At 40.3% G+C, this 12,151-nt stretch overlaps 1 protein-coding gene across 1 annotated transcript; it reads left to right on the top strand.

Moving 5' to 3' along the window:
• Positions 1-10,300: 10,300 nt before the first annotated feature.
• Positions 10,301-11,933, top strand: LOC110148255 (E3 ubiquitin-protein ligase RNF113A-like). Its single transcript, XM_020910177.2, has one exon. It carries the CDS (start codon positions 10,393-10,395, stop codon positions 11,455-11,457), a length of 1,065 nt encoding a protein of 354 aa, XP_020765836.2. The 5' UTR covers positions 10,301-10,392; the 3' UTR covers positions 11,458-11,933.
• The last annotated feature ends 218 nt before the right edge of the window (positions 11,934-12,151 follow it).

Below are 12,151 nucleotides of genomic sequence, written 5' to 3'. Positions count from 1 at the left end.
CACACACACACACACACACACACAAACTTTGCAATATCTTAAGGAAAAACCCAAACAAACTTTTTGGATAACCTAATACGTAGATTTTGGACAATCAGTGATGTTTTCCCAAAGAAAAGTTAAGAATGGGGAAAAAGAAAGAAAATAAATGCTGAGTGGGCACAAATCCTTTGTATGAATGGCACAGATTTACATTCTGATGGATGGTAGTCCCACAGCTCAGTTGGGCATACATCTGTATATTTATTTTATAGTTTTAAGATATTTAAGTTTAATATGATCTAATTAATTCATGATCTTTCATTCTTTCCTTTTTGTTGCCACCTCTCCAATGCCTGAGATTACTGCCATGATGAAAGTCATATTATATATTTGGTTTGTAATATATAGAAGAGTTTAGAGAACTGTAAAGCAGCAATGCAAATAGCAGATACTTTTCTTGCTACTTTGCTTGTCAGAATGGAGATACTAGCTAGTATGTTAGGATCATGTGTTTCTCTGAACAGTCAAGTTCCTCGGTAACTAGATTGATTCATAAAGGATAAACTTTATGGGCTTCCCTGGTGGCTTGGTGGTAAAGAATCTTCCTGCCAATGCAGGAGACACAAGTTTGACCCATGATCTAGGAAGATCCCTTGGAGAAGGAAATGGCAAGCTATTCCAGTATTCTTGCCTGGAAAATCCCCATGGACAGAGAGCCTGGTGGGCTACAGTCCATGAGGTTGCAAAGAGTTGGACATGGCTTAGCAACTGAACAATACCTACCTTAAGGGTTCCAAGAAAAACTCTTCAGCCCAGCTCTTATCAGACAATCTAGCCCCAGGCTTTTCTGAAACAGGTGACTCACTGGCTTTTTTGTAACATCTTAATGTGTATGATGACTTAACAGTTCGTAAACTGTTTGAGAAGAGTCTGAGAGCAATAGATGCTGAAATTTTGTAGATTTTGAGCCTGGGGTCAGACCCCTAAGAGAATGGTATATCTAGTATAGCCTGAGAACTAACATAACCAAGATTCCTAATAGCATAGCTATTTAACATCTAAACCCTAAATCTTTATTTCTTTCTGAACTTCCTAAATATCTTAAGGCATAAGATATAATCTGTAGTTTTATAATTATTTCATGTTTTTATATGTCTTAGCTTATTTGATCCTTCCAACCTCCTTTGAGACAGGTAAGGATTATTAGCTTTACAGATGAGGAAAGTGAACCCCAGAATGGATAAAGGACTTGCCGAAGATCAAATAGGGTGTGTCAGGTTCAGGTTTTTTGATTCCAAGTCCAATACTCTTTCTACAACAGCATGGCATATACATCTGGAAATTTATGGGGACCACAACAAAAATATCAGTTTCACTTTAGACTCTAGGAAAGGACGTAGACATCTGTCTTAGGAAGCACTTAGAATCAATTAGTAAGATAGGAATAGAATCTTCATCCTTGGAGAGTTTTACAAGTCAGAAGAATCTCTAGCCTAATCCAAACAGAGGCTACAGGAAAAGCTAAATGTCTTAAAGGCTCCTTCAACTCTTAAATTCTAGAATCCATATTTCAAGGGCTGATCATCATTCCAAGAGTTTTGATTACACTGTTAAGAATAACTTACCCATATTAAAGCATCTGTTTCTGACAACTGGCAGGTTTTACTAACAATCAGGTCCACTTTTGAACCATGACTACAGAAGGAACAAATGTTCTCAGGCAGCCTATCTTATCTTGGAAAAAGAGAGTAATACCAACCAAATGAATTCATGCTGGCTCTGTAGAAAGTGTGTGATCCCCTCCAAGCAATTTCAAGGGAAAAGGCCATCCAATTTTAAACTGAGGAATTTGGTTTGCAGATGAAGTCATTCATCTTGTGGCCACTAACCACAGTTATCCAATTGATAACCGTGCCTCTCTTTGAATTCAAGTAGGTTTGATTTAAATCACTAGTTTTCCTACAAAAAGCACAGTTTTGTTTTTTGTTGTGTAATCCTATGTAACAGTCCTTGCAAGTTAGATAGTTATACCTTGCATTTCCTTTGAAAAGCACAATACATTTAAGACAGTAATTTTGATATCCCATTTTTGTAGCATATTAGAAAACAGAAGGATGATCTTTTAACAAGCAGAGCTAATTGTAGCAGTTGGTTTTGGAGTTACTGGAGAAGATGGTGAATCATCTTCAAAGTGGCTATATAAGGGTTATTTTTTGTTGTGTTTGCAATAGTGAAACTATTACCAGAATACATTATCTTTGAATACATACTTGTATTTTGGATGTTTTTTCTTAATCAGCATATGTAATAATTTTAACACAGCAAGCACATGTTTATTTTAAAATGTAATTACTATGTTTTCATTTAATTTCACTTCTTTAAATATAGCTAGATTGGTACCAAAAAGAATATGAAGCAAAATGTTAACTGCTCAGTCATTCAGAGGTGTCCAACTCTCTGTGACCCCATGGACTACAGCCCGCCAGGCTCCTCCTCTGTCTATGGACTTTACCAGGCACGAATACTAGAGTGGGTTGCCATTTCCTACTCCAGGGGATTTCCTGACCCAGGGATTGAACCTGCATCTCTAGCATCTCCTGCACTGGCAGGCAGATTCTTTACTACTGAGCCACCTGGGAAACTCCATAAAACAGAATTCTGTCTTTTAATTTAGAAGATTTTTAAATACATATACATAGGTTATTTCAGATCAACAAAAGAAATTTAAAATATCAGCTAACTTCACTTTCTTTGTTTATATACAACTTGAAAGTAAACCTGAGTCTTTCCACTTTCCAATTCCCAAATGAATTCTTTTTTTTTTTTTTTTTGTGAGTTCACTTTCATTTTTAAAAATAACTTTTCCAGGAGCTATTCAGGCTAGTTCAGCCTCCATGTTCAAAAAGGTACACATATTTCACCGAGAAAGAAATAGTAACCAAATGTAAAAGTAACAATTTAAGGAAAATCCAGCTTGAATGGACATGAATAATTTCCAGCTAAGGTGTTTTCTGGGCTTCCTGGTGGCCAAGTGGTAAAGAATCTGCTTTCTAATGCAGGAGATGTAAATTCCATACCTGGGTCAGGAAGATCCCCTGGAGTAGGAAATGGCAACCCACTCCAGTATTCTTGCCTGGAAAGTTCCATGAACAGAGGAGCCTGGTGGGCTACAGTTCATGGGGTCGCAAAGAGTTGGACATAACTGAGCCACTGAATACACATATACAGGTGTTTTCTATATTCTATATATACCACCTCACTGATTACTGTCTGGAGTATTTATTCAGTCTTGGGTCCAACTGTACTTTCTGAAATTTAAAAAAAATTTTTATTGCAGTAGAGTTGATTTACAATATTGTGTTTAAGTGTACACAAAGTGAATCAGTTATACATATACACATATACTCTCTTTCTAAAGGTTCTTTTCCCATAATAGTCCATTACAGAGTATGCAGTATAGTCCCCTGTGCTATATAGCATGTTCTTACTAGTTATCTATTTTATATATAGTAGTGTGAGGGAGCCTGGTGGGCTGCCGTCTATGGGGTCGCACAGAGTCAGACACGACTGAAGTGGCTTAGCAGTAGCAGCGCTGTGTATATGTCAATCCCAATCTCCCGATTTATCCCTCCCCTGCATTATCCTTTGGTAACCAGGTTTGTTTTCTACATCTATGACTCTACTTCTATTTGTAAATGAGTTTATCTGTACTCCTTTTTCAGATTCTATGTATAAGCGACAGTGTATGATATTTGTCTTTCTATTTCTGATTTATTTCACTCAGTGTCACAATCTCGAGGTTCATCCATGTTGCTGCAAATGACATTCTTTTGTTCTTTTTAATGGCAGAGTAATATTCCACATGAATTCTTGATTGAAACTGGATTCGTCCAGGTCAGCAGTGATGGTAGAAATCTTTCTGAACTGCTATTAAATGTCAAATTCTCATGCAGTAGTCTCTAGTGAACCAGGGAGCGTCTATGATTCCTTCTCTTCCTCGGTGCTTTTTTCTCTATACTCTTACCAGTCAATATTTATTTGCTGAATGATTTAACCATAGCACAGTGATTTATCATGACTGACATTATGTGCGGAATAACCGCTGAATGCCCAGGTGAATTCTTCTCATCAATTAAGGCTTAATAGTCTTATTGACTGGACAAATAAGCACTATTGTCATTATCATGACTATTGTTATCGAATCAGGTATTGGGACTTGACAAGAAAAACTGGATTATAGATTCTTGGTTTGATGGGTTCTACTCAGAAACTTTTCCTTAACATCATCGTAGCACACAGTAGGACATTTTTATCTGCTGTGGCTCTGTTAGAACTCTGATTTCTATATTTGAATGAGTTATACTGATCTCTATCATCACTAGATGGTTTTTTAGTGTGAGAATGAATGTGGAAGGGCTAAACTAATTACAATTTTCACCCGTGATGAGGACAAAAGTGAACTGTCGGCTGTTGTAATCAGATTGTGTGTTACTTGACTTGTTCAGAAATGGTAGGTATTATGAAAATAATGTTTGGCAATAACAAGAGTTACCAGTTATGCAGCAGCTTTTAGGTCCCAGGCGCTTCCCATACACTGTCTTAGATAATCCTCCCAAGACTCCTGTGTTCCCAAGATATCCATTTTACAGAATGCTTGTACCCTTCCCCATTCCCCAACCTCCCAGCCCCTGATAAACACCTGTTTACTGTTTCTATGAGTGCGACTTTTTTCCTTTGCTTAATGCCATGTTTAGATGCAAGTCAGTGTACATATCAAGCAGTCGATGCTGAGAAATTTAGCACTGCACTGCCCTCTTGTGCTTTTGACCACATTTACAGCATCAAGGCGATTAAAATCTCACTGCCTTCTTTGCACCCAATCTTCCCTCTTCCACTTCAACAGTTGAGTTTGCCCGCTTGTTTTAAATTTAAATGAAGGTTTATGAAGGCTCTTGGCAGAGAATGGTGTCTTTGTCCACACTGCAATCCTGAACGCTTCCTCCCCTGCACTCAAGATTTTCTCCTCTTCATTGCTCTCTTAATACTAAATTGTATAAAAAAGGTAAAAAGACCTCAGAGAGGCCAGTTTCCAAGAGCTCAAATGTTCGAAAGAGAAACTGCAATGTCTATTGAGCTGCAAAGTTGTGTATGTTCCGGTATTTCATTTCTATAATTAGTCAATTATGAATTCCCAGTTATAAATAATTAATCGATGTTATCAGATCTCCTGAGAGGAAACACATTTGACAAATGATCAAACCAATGCAAAACCTAATTCAGGGCATCCTTAAAATGACTTTAAACAGAAAGAAAAAAACTCTGAGAAATTCTTTAAACTGATAAAAATGCTGACATGTAAAAAGACTCCCAAAGTAAACCAAAATAACCATTAAAAATAAATAAATAACTGAGAAATTTGCTTTCTTCAAACTATTATTTTGACCTAATTGTTCTCTGAGCCAGTTTGATTTCAATCTAATGGGTTTCTTCCAAATCATGTTTTGAGAACTTGTTTCTAATTTGTCTTTGGCCAAATCCCATGCTACCCATACAAGCCAATCAATATAAGGAATTCAGTCATCAAAATGAGGGTTTTTTTTTTTAACCTCTTTTACCTAGAAATGTATGAATTCAATTTGTCTTCCCTTATATATCCTGCTTGATTTTTTAGTGTTTTCATAATCATGTAATTTAATCCTCACAAAAAGTTAGGAGATTATTTCTGTTTTACACTGGAGGAAATGAAGTTTCAGGGAGGCTAAAGCATTTGTCCAAGGCCACATGGTTCGCTAGTGAAAAAGTTAGAGACCCCAGATCTTTTAGATTCTATGTGTGCATGCTCAGTTGCATCCAACTCTCTGCGACCCCATGGACTGTAGCCCGCCAGGCTCCTCTGTCCATGGGATTCTCCAGGCAGAATACTGGAGTGAGCTCTCATGCCCTTTCCAGGGGATCTTCCCAACCCAGTGATCAAACCTGAGTTTGAGCCTCTTAAATCTCCTGCATTGTCAGGTGGGTTCTTAACCACTGAACCACCAGGGAAGCTCCTTCAGGCTATATACTGGGGCCAATTCCATCACAATAGTGGCAAGAATGTAGACTCGGCCTCGCCCTTAGGGATGGAGCCTAGAACAGAGTTTAGGAACTTTTACCCTCAGTTTCAATGTACTAACCAGGTGTTCACAGAATTTTGCTGTGGAATCTGAGGGAACTGAGTTTGTTTTTAGGGTAGAGTTGATATATCTATCAGTCAGTTTCTGTGTGTGTATGTGTGTTTAGCTTCTACGATATGACAATATAGAAAAACACACAAGGATTTTTGACCAGTGGGGTTGCAAAGAGTCGGACACGACTGAGCGACTGAACTGAACTGAACCAAGTGTGTGATGTTCTCAAGCATTCTGCTCTCTAAGCTGTTCAATATGATCAAGGAAAGCCAACCCACATTTGTTCATTCATTCAGGAAATATTTATTTAGTGTCTATACTATGTCAGGTACCATCCTAGGTGTTGGGGATACAACAGTGAGCAAAATAAAGTCCTACTTCATAGACTTTTCATTCTAGCAAGACAGTAAGTAGTATATAGCACAGTAGGTATTTGAGGGGTAAATTAGATGGCTTTTCCTAGCGACCATGGCCAATACTCAGGAAAAGGAGAAGTCAGTGCAGGTTCAAGGAAGTATGTCGCTGTTACATGGAACCACAAATGATTGAGGTCATACTTTTTAAAGTGTGTTATACCAAAGGATATTTGTGTCATTTGGGGGAATATCAGTTTTATATTGTAAGACTAGAAATGGATTCAGATCTTGATTCCTCTCTTTATTAGTTGTATGATCTGAGATGTGTTACTCTGGTCTTTACTCCGTTTTCTCATCTATAAAATGGAAATAATATTAGTACCTGTCATATCTCTACCTCATAGAGCTACCATGAAAACTAAAAGGACAAATAATATATGGAAAATTTAGCACAGTAACTAACACAAATCAAGAAACTAAATATAACTGCTGTGTCAGGCAGGATACTTTCTGTTGCTGGTGATAGAAACAAAAAAGAAGTTACTGGTCCACATAGTTATATCAAACAATGCCTTTGGACCCATCATTCTGTCTATAATTTCAGCTGTGTTCCCAAGAACAAGTAATATCTGAATAAGAATTCATAAATATTGAGCTCTTAAATATGACACGTTTCCAAGCACTTTGCATGGATTGTATCATTTAATCTTCACAAGACTCAATGAGGTAGATGATATAATCATCTCATTTTACAAGTGAGAAAACTGGGATACAGGGAGGTTAATAGCTGGAAAGAGGAAAAACTGTTTTACTCTAGAGCTTAACCATTACACAGAATCCTTCTGAAGAAATTAATAGGTGAAGAGGATAGAGTTTCAAATAAGAGAAAGTAAAGTGTTATAGATAATTTTGAGTTCTCATGTGACTAATAAGTTCAATGAAAAATTGTGGGCTCATTTATCTTGGCACCCACAGCATCTAACCAGCACGCACACAGAAAGCAACTAGTAAATATTTCACAACTGAACTGATTCAGTTAAAAAAAGAAAATTTTAGCAGTCTTCTTTACTCTCTGCTTTCTCCAACAATGCTTAAGTATTTTAGCTTTACATTTGCTAACTACCCACCTTGCTCAAAAGTATTAGCTAATAAACTTATGCATATAGTTATTTCACTTAAAAAAACTCAAAAAGAACTAATAGTAAGCACCCCTATATTGAGATCAGAAAGGACTTTCTAACACTGACATGGATCCCTGGAAAACAAAAATTTCCACCTTCTCTGGCGCCCTCTTGTGCTTTATGACGGAAACTAATCCAGAGTGCTGATGCTTTCAGGTGTTGAGAAGTGAAACTGAATCTGAAAAAATTCAACACACACGCTCTTAGAGATTAAACTGTTTTCCGCCCATCTCTTCATGTTACACTAATCAGAGCTTGTGTCAGGAATTGTAAAATATTGTGTAACCTGGTTTCCCTTGTCCCAGTAGGCTGTAATTTACCTAATCAGTTTGAATTTCCTCCAGCTCTTATTCCTAGAGATTCATACAACCTGTAAAATGTGTGTTTTTGGAAGCATATGTGACTTGTGTTATATGGCAGGACTCTCTCTCTCTCATCCTCGGGTCAAGGCTCTGATTTCCTTTAAAAAAAATTAAAGGTGCAGGAAGTTGTCTTTGGAAGAGGGCAGTACATCTACTTTTCCTTAACTTAAAGGGCGCCTTGAGGCAGTGCTGCTTGTTCATCAAAGGCTTGCTGAGTTTTCACTGGTTCCCTGGTACCACTTTTCAAGTCCCCCTGCATCATTCTACTATGAACACTGGAAAGGAATACAGGCTCAGCAGGTAACAATGCAAGTGACAGATTCTACATTGCCTTAAACCAGGTGTCCTGCCCCAGCAGCTGGCTCAACAGGCTCAGAGGCTTCAGATTATTAAACTTGAGCTGGAACCTGCATTATATTTCCATGAATAATGATGATATTAAAATTATTAATAAAAATGACTGAACTTTATTTAGTGCTTAATAGTTAAGCAATAAACACTAAATACATTGCTGAGTGCTTTACAGGCAGCATCTTGCTTAATTTTCACAAGCCTCCTAGGGAGTAAGTAGTGTTATAATTGTCATTCACATATAAGAAAATTGAGATGCAGAGAGGTTAGATACTTTGAGAGACACCATAGCTTTGAGAGAATCTGTCTGCTGTAATTGTCTGAGCCACAAGACTACAGTTCCAGTGCTGGCTCTACCACTTTCTAACTGTGTGACTTTTGGTTATTTGCTTAACCTCTCTGTGCCTCAGTTTCCTTATCTATAATAACTCCTGCTTCAGAAGCATATTGCAGGTATTAAATGAGCTAATGGTCCATATCGTTAAGTGCCGTAAAAGTACTTTTACAAAAAGAAGTGAAGCCCAGGTTGGTTCAGACCACTATATAGTCTAAGATGAAGATTATGCTTTTTCTCCTAGTGGATATTGTTATGAAATGGATCCTAGTAACATGTCTAACCAAGGTTAATTTCTTTGTGCAGTACAATCATCTAAGAATCTTTAAAAACTACTGATCCTGATTCAATAGGTCTAGTGCAAAGCCCAAGCATCTTTATTTTTCTGAAGCTTTAAGAGATGTCCATCCATAGCCAGAACTACAAGTCACTGCCGTAGTACTTAGATGTTGACAAAGATCTTTTCCATAATAAGATAATATTTATTCAGGGGTTACTATATGCTATATACTGAGTGCTTTATTTGGATCATCTCATTTTAATCCTCCAACAAAAGCTTCATGAGTTAGCTAACTACTGTTATCCACACTTTACAGATGGGAAAACCAAGGAATAGAAGGTAAGGAACTTGCCCAAGGTCACTTACATAGCTGGTGGCAGAGCGGGGATTTTAAACCAGTGGACCAGTACCATGGCCTGTTAATTTAACTAGCAGCTTAGACTACCTTTCCACGAAGGGTCTAATTTGAACTTTGAATAAATCTTTCACATAAAAAAATAAAAACAAACTTGCACATAAGTCTGTGCAGCGAGCTGGTTTTGCCATTATTCACAGTTTATAACTGCAGAGACTAAAACTAAGGACTAAAACTATAACTGCAGGACTAAAACCAAATATACACAGCTAGTCAGTGTACAAGCTGAGGCTTACACCTGGGTCTTATAACTTGAAATCCTATTCTCTTTCTCTATTGTCACAGAGAACTTCAAATAAACCAAAGTATTAGTTGCTCAGTCATGTCCGACTCTTTGAACAGTAGCCTGCCAGGCACTTCTGTCCATAGAATTCTCCAGGCAAGAATACTGGGGTAGGTTGCCCTTTCCTTCTCCCAAATAAACCAAGGTGGATAGTTCTTCTATAAGATCTTTCATATGCTTTACCTTCTCTTTCCTACAATGACTGCTTTGATCCATGCCATCACCCCCTCTGGCAAGAGCTTCAACCAAAAGCCCTCTTCTATCTTTATCTCTTTTCTGCACACTTCCTCCAGTTTCCTCATCTACTAAATACAGAGCTCATCAATCAACTCTTTAGATTAAAATGTGGCTAACATCTGTTTTGTCTGCCATTCGCAGTAGGTTGAATGGTGGCTCCTATATATATATATATACATACATATATGTATACACACACACACACACACACACACACATAGCCTAGCCCCTGGGATCTGTGAGCGTGACCTTATTGGGGGGCGAGGGGAGTCTTTTAAAATGCAGCTAAGGAGTGGCGCGCGCATGCGCTCTCGCGCACCCTTGCTCCCACAGTCCTTTGCGCAGCCGCTTTTGCATCCACCTCGTGGCCGAGAGCACAGTGACGTGCAGGAGCCCCGCGCCACCCAGCAGGCCACAACCGTTTCAGAGCTCGCGACTCTTAAAATGGCAGAGCAGCTTTCCCCGGGAAAGACGACGGACCAGATGTGCACCTTTCTTTTCAGAAAGCCTGGACGAAAGGGGGGTGCAGGCCGCAGAAAACGCCGGATCTGCGACCAAGTGTCCGGCGGCGGAGCCGGCGCCGCTGGCGGCAGCAGCAGCAGCAGCAGCAGCAGCAGTGGTGACGAAGGCAACAGCGTGGTTCGTCCAGAAAAGAAGCGAGCAATCCACACTCCGATGATCCAGAAGACCCAGGGCGGTGGTAAACAGAAAGGGGCTTCCGGGGACCGGAGTAGCGAGGAGGAAGTGGAGGAGCCCGAGAGTCTCGGCGTGGTCTATAAGTCCACTCGGTCGGCGAGACCCGTGGGGCCAGAGGACATGGGGGCGACCGCTGTGTACGAGCTAGACACCGAGAAGGAGCGTGACGCACAAGCCATCTTTGAGCGCAGCCGGAAGATCCGGGAGGAGCTGAGGGGCAAGGAAGATGATAAGATCTACCGGGGAATGAATAATTATCAGAAATACATGAGGCCCAAAGACACGTCTGCGGGCAGTGATTCCCCCGGAATGGCGAGGAAGGGCCCCATCCGAGCTCCGGAGCATCTGCGTGCCACCGTGCGCTGGGATTACCAGCCCGACATTTGTAAGGACTACAAGGAGACCGGCTTTTGCGGCTTCGGAGACAGCTGCAAATTCCTCCATGACCGCTCAGATTACAAGCACGGGTGGCAGATCCAACGCGAGCTCGACGAGGGTCGCTATGGCGTCGCCGAGGATGAAAACTATGAAGTGGCGAGCGATGAGGAGGAGCTACCATTCAAGTGTTTCATCTGTCGCCAGACCTTCCAAAACCCTGTGGTCACCAAGTGCAGGCATTATTTCTGCGAGGGATGTGCCCTTCAGCATTTCCGCACCACCCCGCGGTGCTACGTCTGTGACCAGCAGACCAATGGCGTCTTCAATCCCGCGAAAGAATTGATCGCTAAACTGGAGAAGCGTCGAGCTGCAGAAGAGGGCGGTGCTTCCAGTTTCCCAGAAGACCCCGATAAGGGTCCATTTCCCATTACTTAATTTTCCGACTGTTCTCAAATCTCGAAATGTTTTGTAGTTTTTTGGGGAAAAATATACTGTAGCTAAGTTACAGATCTCTAGGTGAGATCATTGTCTATTTTTCTGGGTTGGCCCTAAATCCAGCCTTAACTGTCCTTGTAAGGCAGAAGAGAAGGCCATGTGAAGACAGAGGCAAAGACTGGTGTCCCCAGCCATAAGCCAAGGGATCCCTGAAGCCACCAGAAGCTGGAAGAAGCAAAGAGCCTCTAGAAGGAAGATGACCCCACCAACACCTTGATTTCAGACTTCTAGCCTCCAGAACTGTGACAGGATACACTGCTGTCGTTATAAGCCACTCAGTGTTAATTTGTTGTGGCAGCTGTGGGGACCTAATAAACCATTTCTTTACCTCTTCTTGACTTTGAGGGCTCATGACATCTCTGGCTTCCTTGCTCATCTGGCTCTGTACCTCAAATAAACCCTCAGCCCTTCTGGGACTCCTTCACTGTCTGTTGCGTGGGCCCCTCGGGTCCTTTATGTGATATCCCTCATGTTGCTTCTTTGTTGGATAGAAGACATGCCATGCAACAGAAGTCCCCCACAGAAGGGGACTGGCTTTTGGGTAATATGGGGAAGGAAATGAGCTCTGTAAGGACAGATGGTGTGTAAGCAGAGCACCATTTGCCCATGAGTTCCTTGCTATGTTTTCTCCCTT

Source organism: Odocoileus virginianus, chromosome 28 (assembly GCF_023699985.2).
Source record: "Odocoileus virginianus isolate 20LAN1187 ecotype Illinois chromosome 28, Ovbor_1.2, whole genome shotgun sequence".
Lineage (NCBI taxonomy): Eukaryota > Metazoa > Chordata > Mammalia > Artiodactyla > Cervidae > Odocoileus > Odocoileus virginianus.
This window is presented reverse-complemented; position numbering and strand designations above follow the sequence as displayed.

What these genes read in the sequence shown, in the direction of transcription:
- LOC110148255 (XM_020910177.2), top strand. Translation starts at nt 10,393, where the DNA reads ATGGCAGAGCAGCTTTCCCCGGGAAAGACGACGGACCAGATGTGCACC.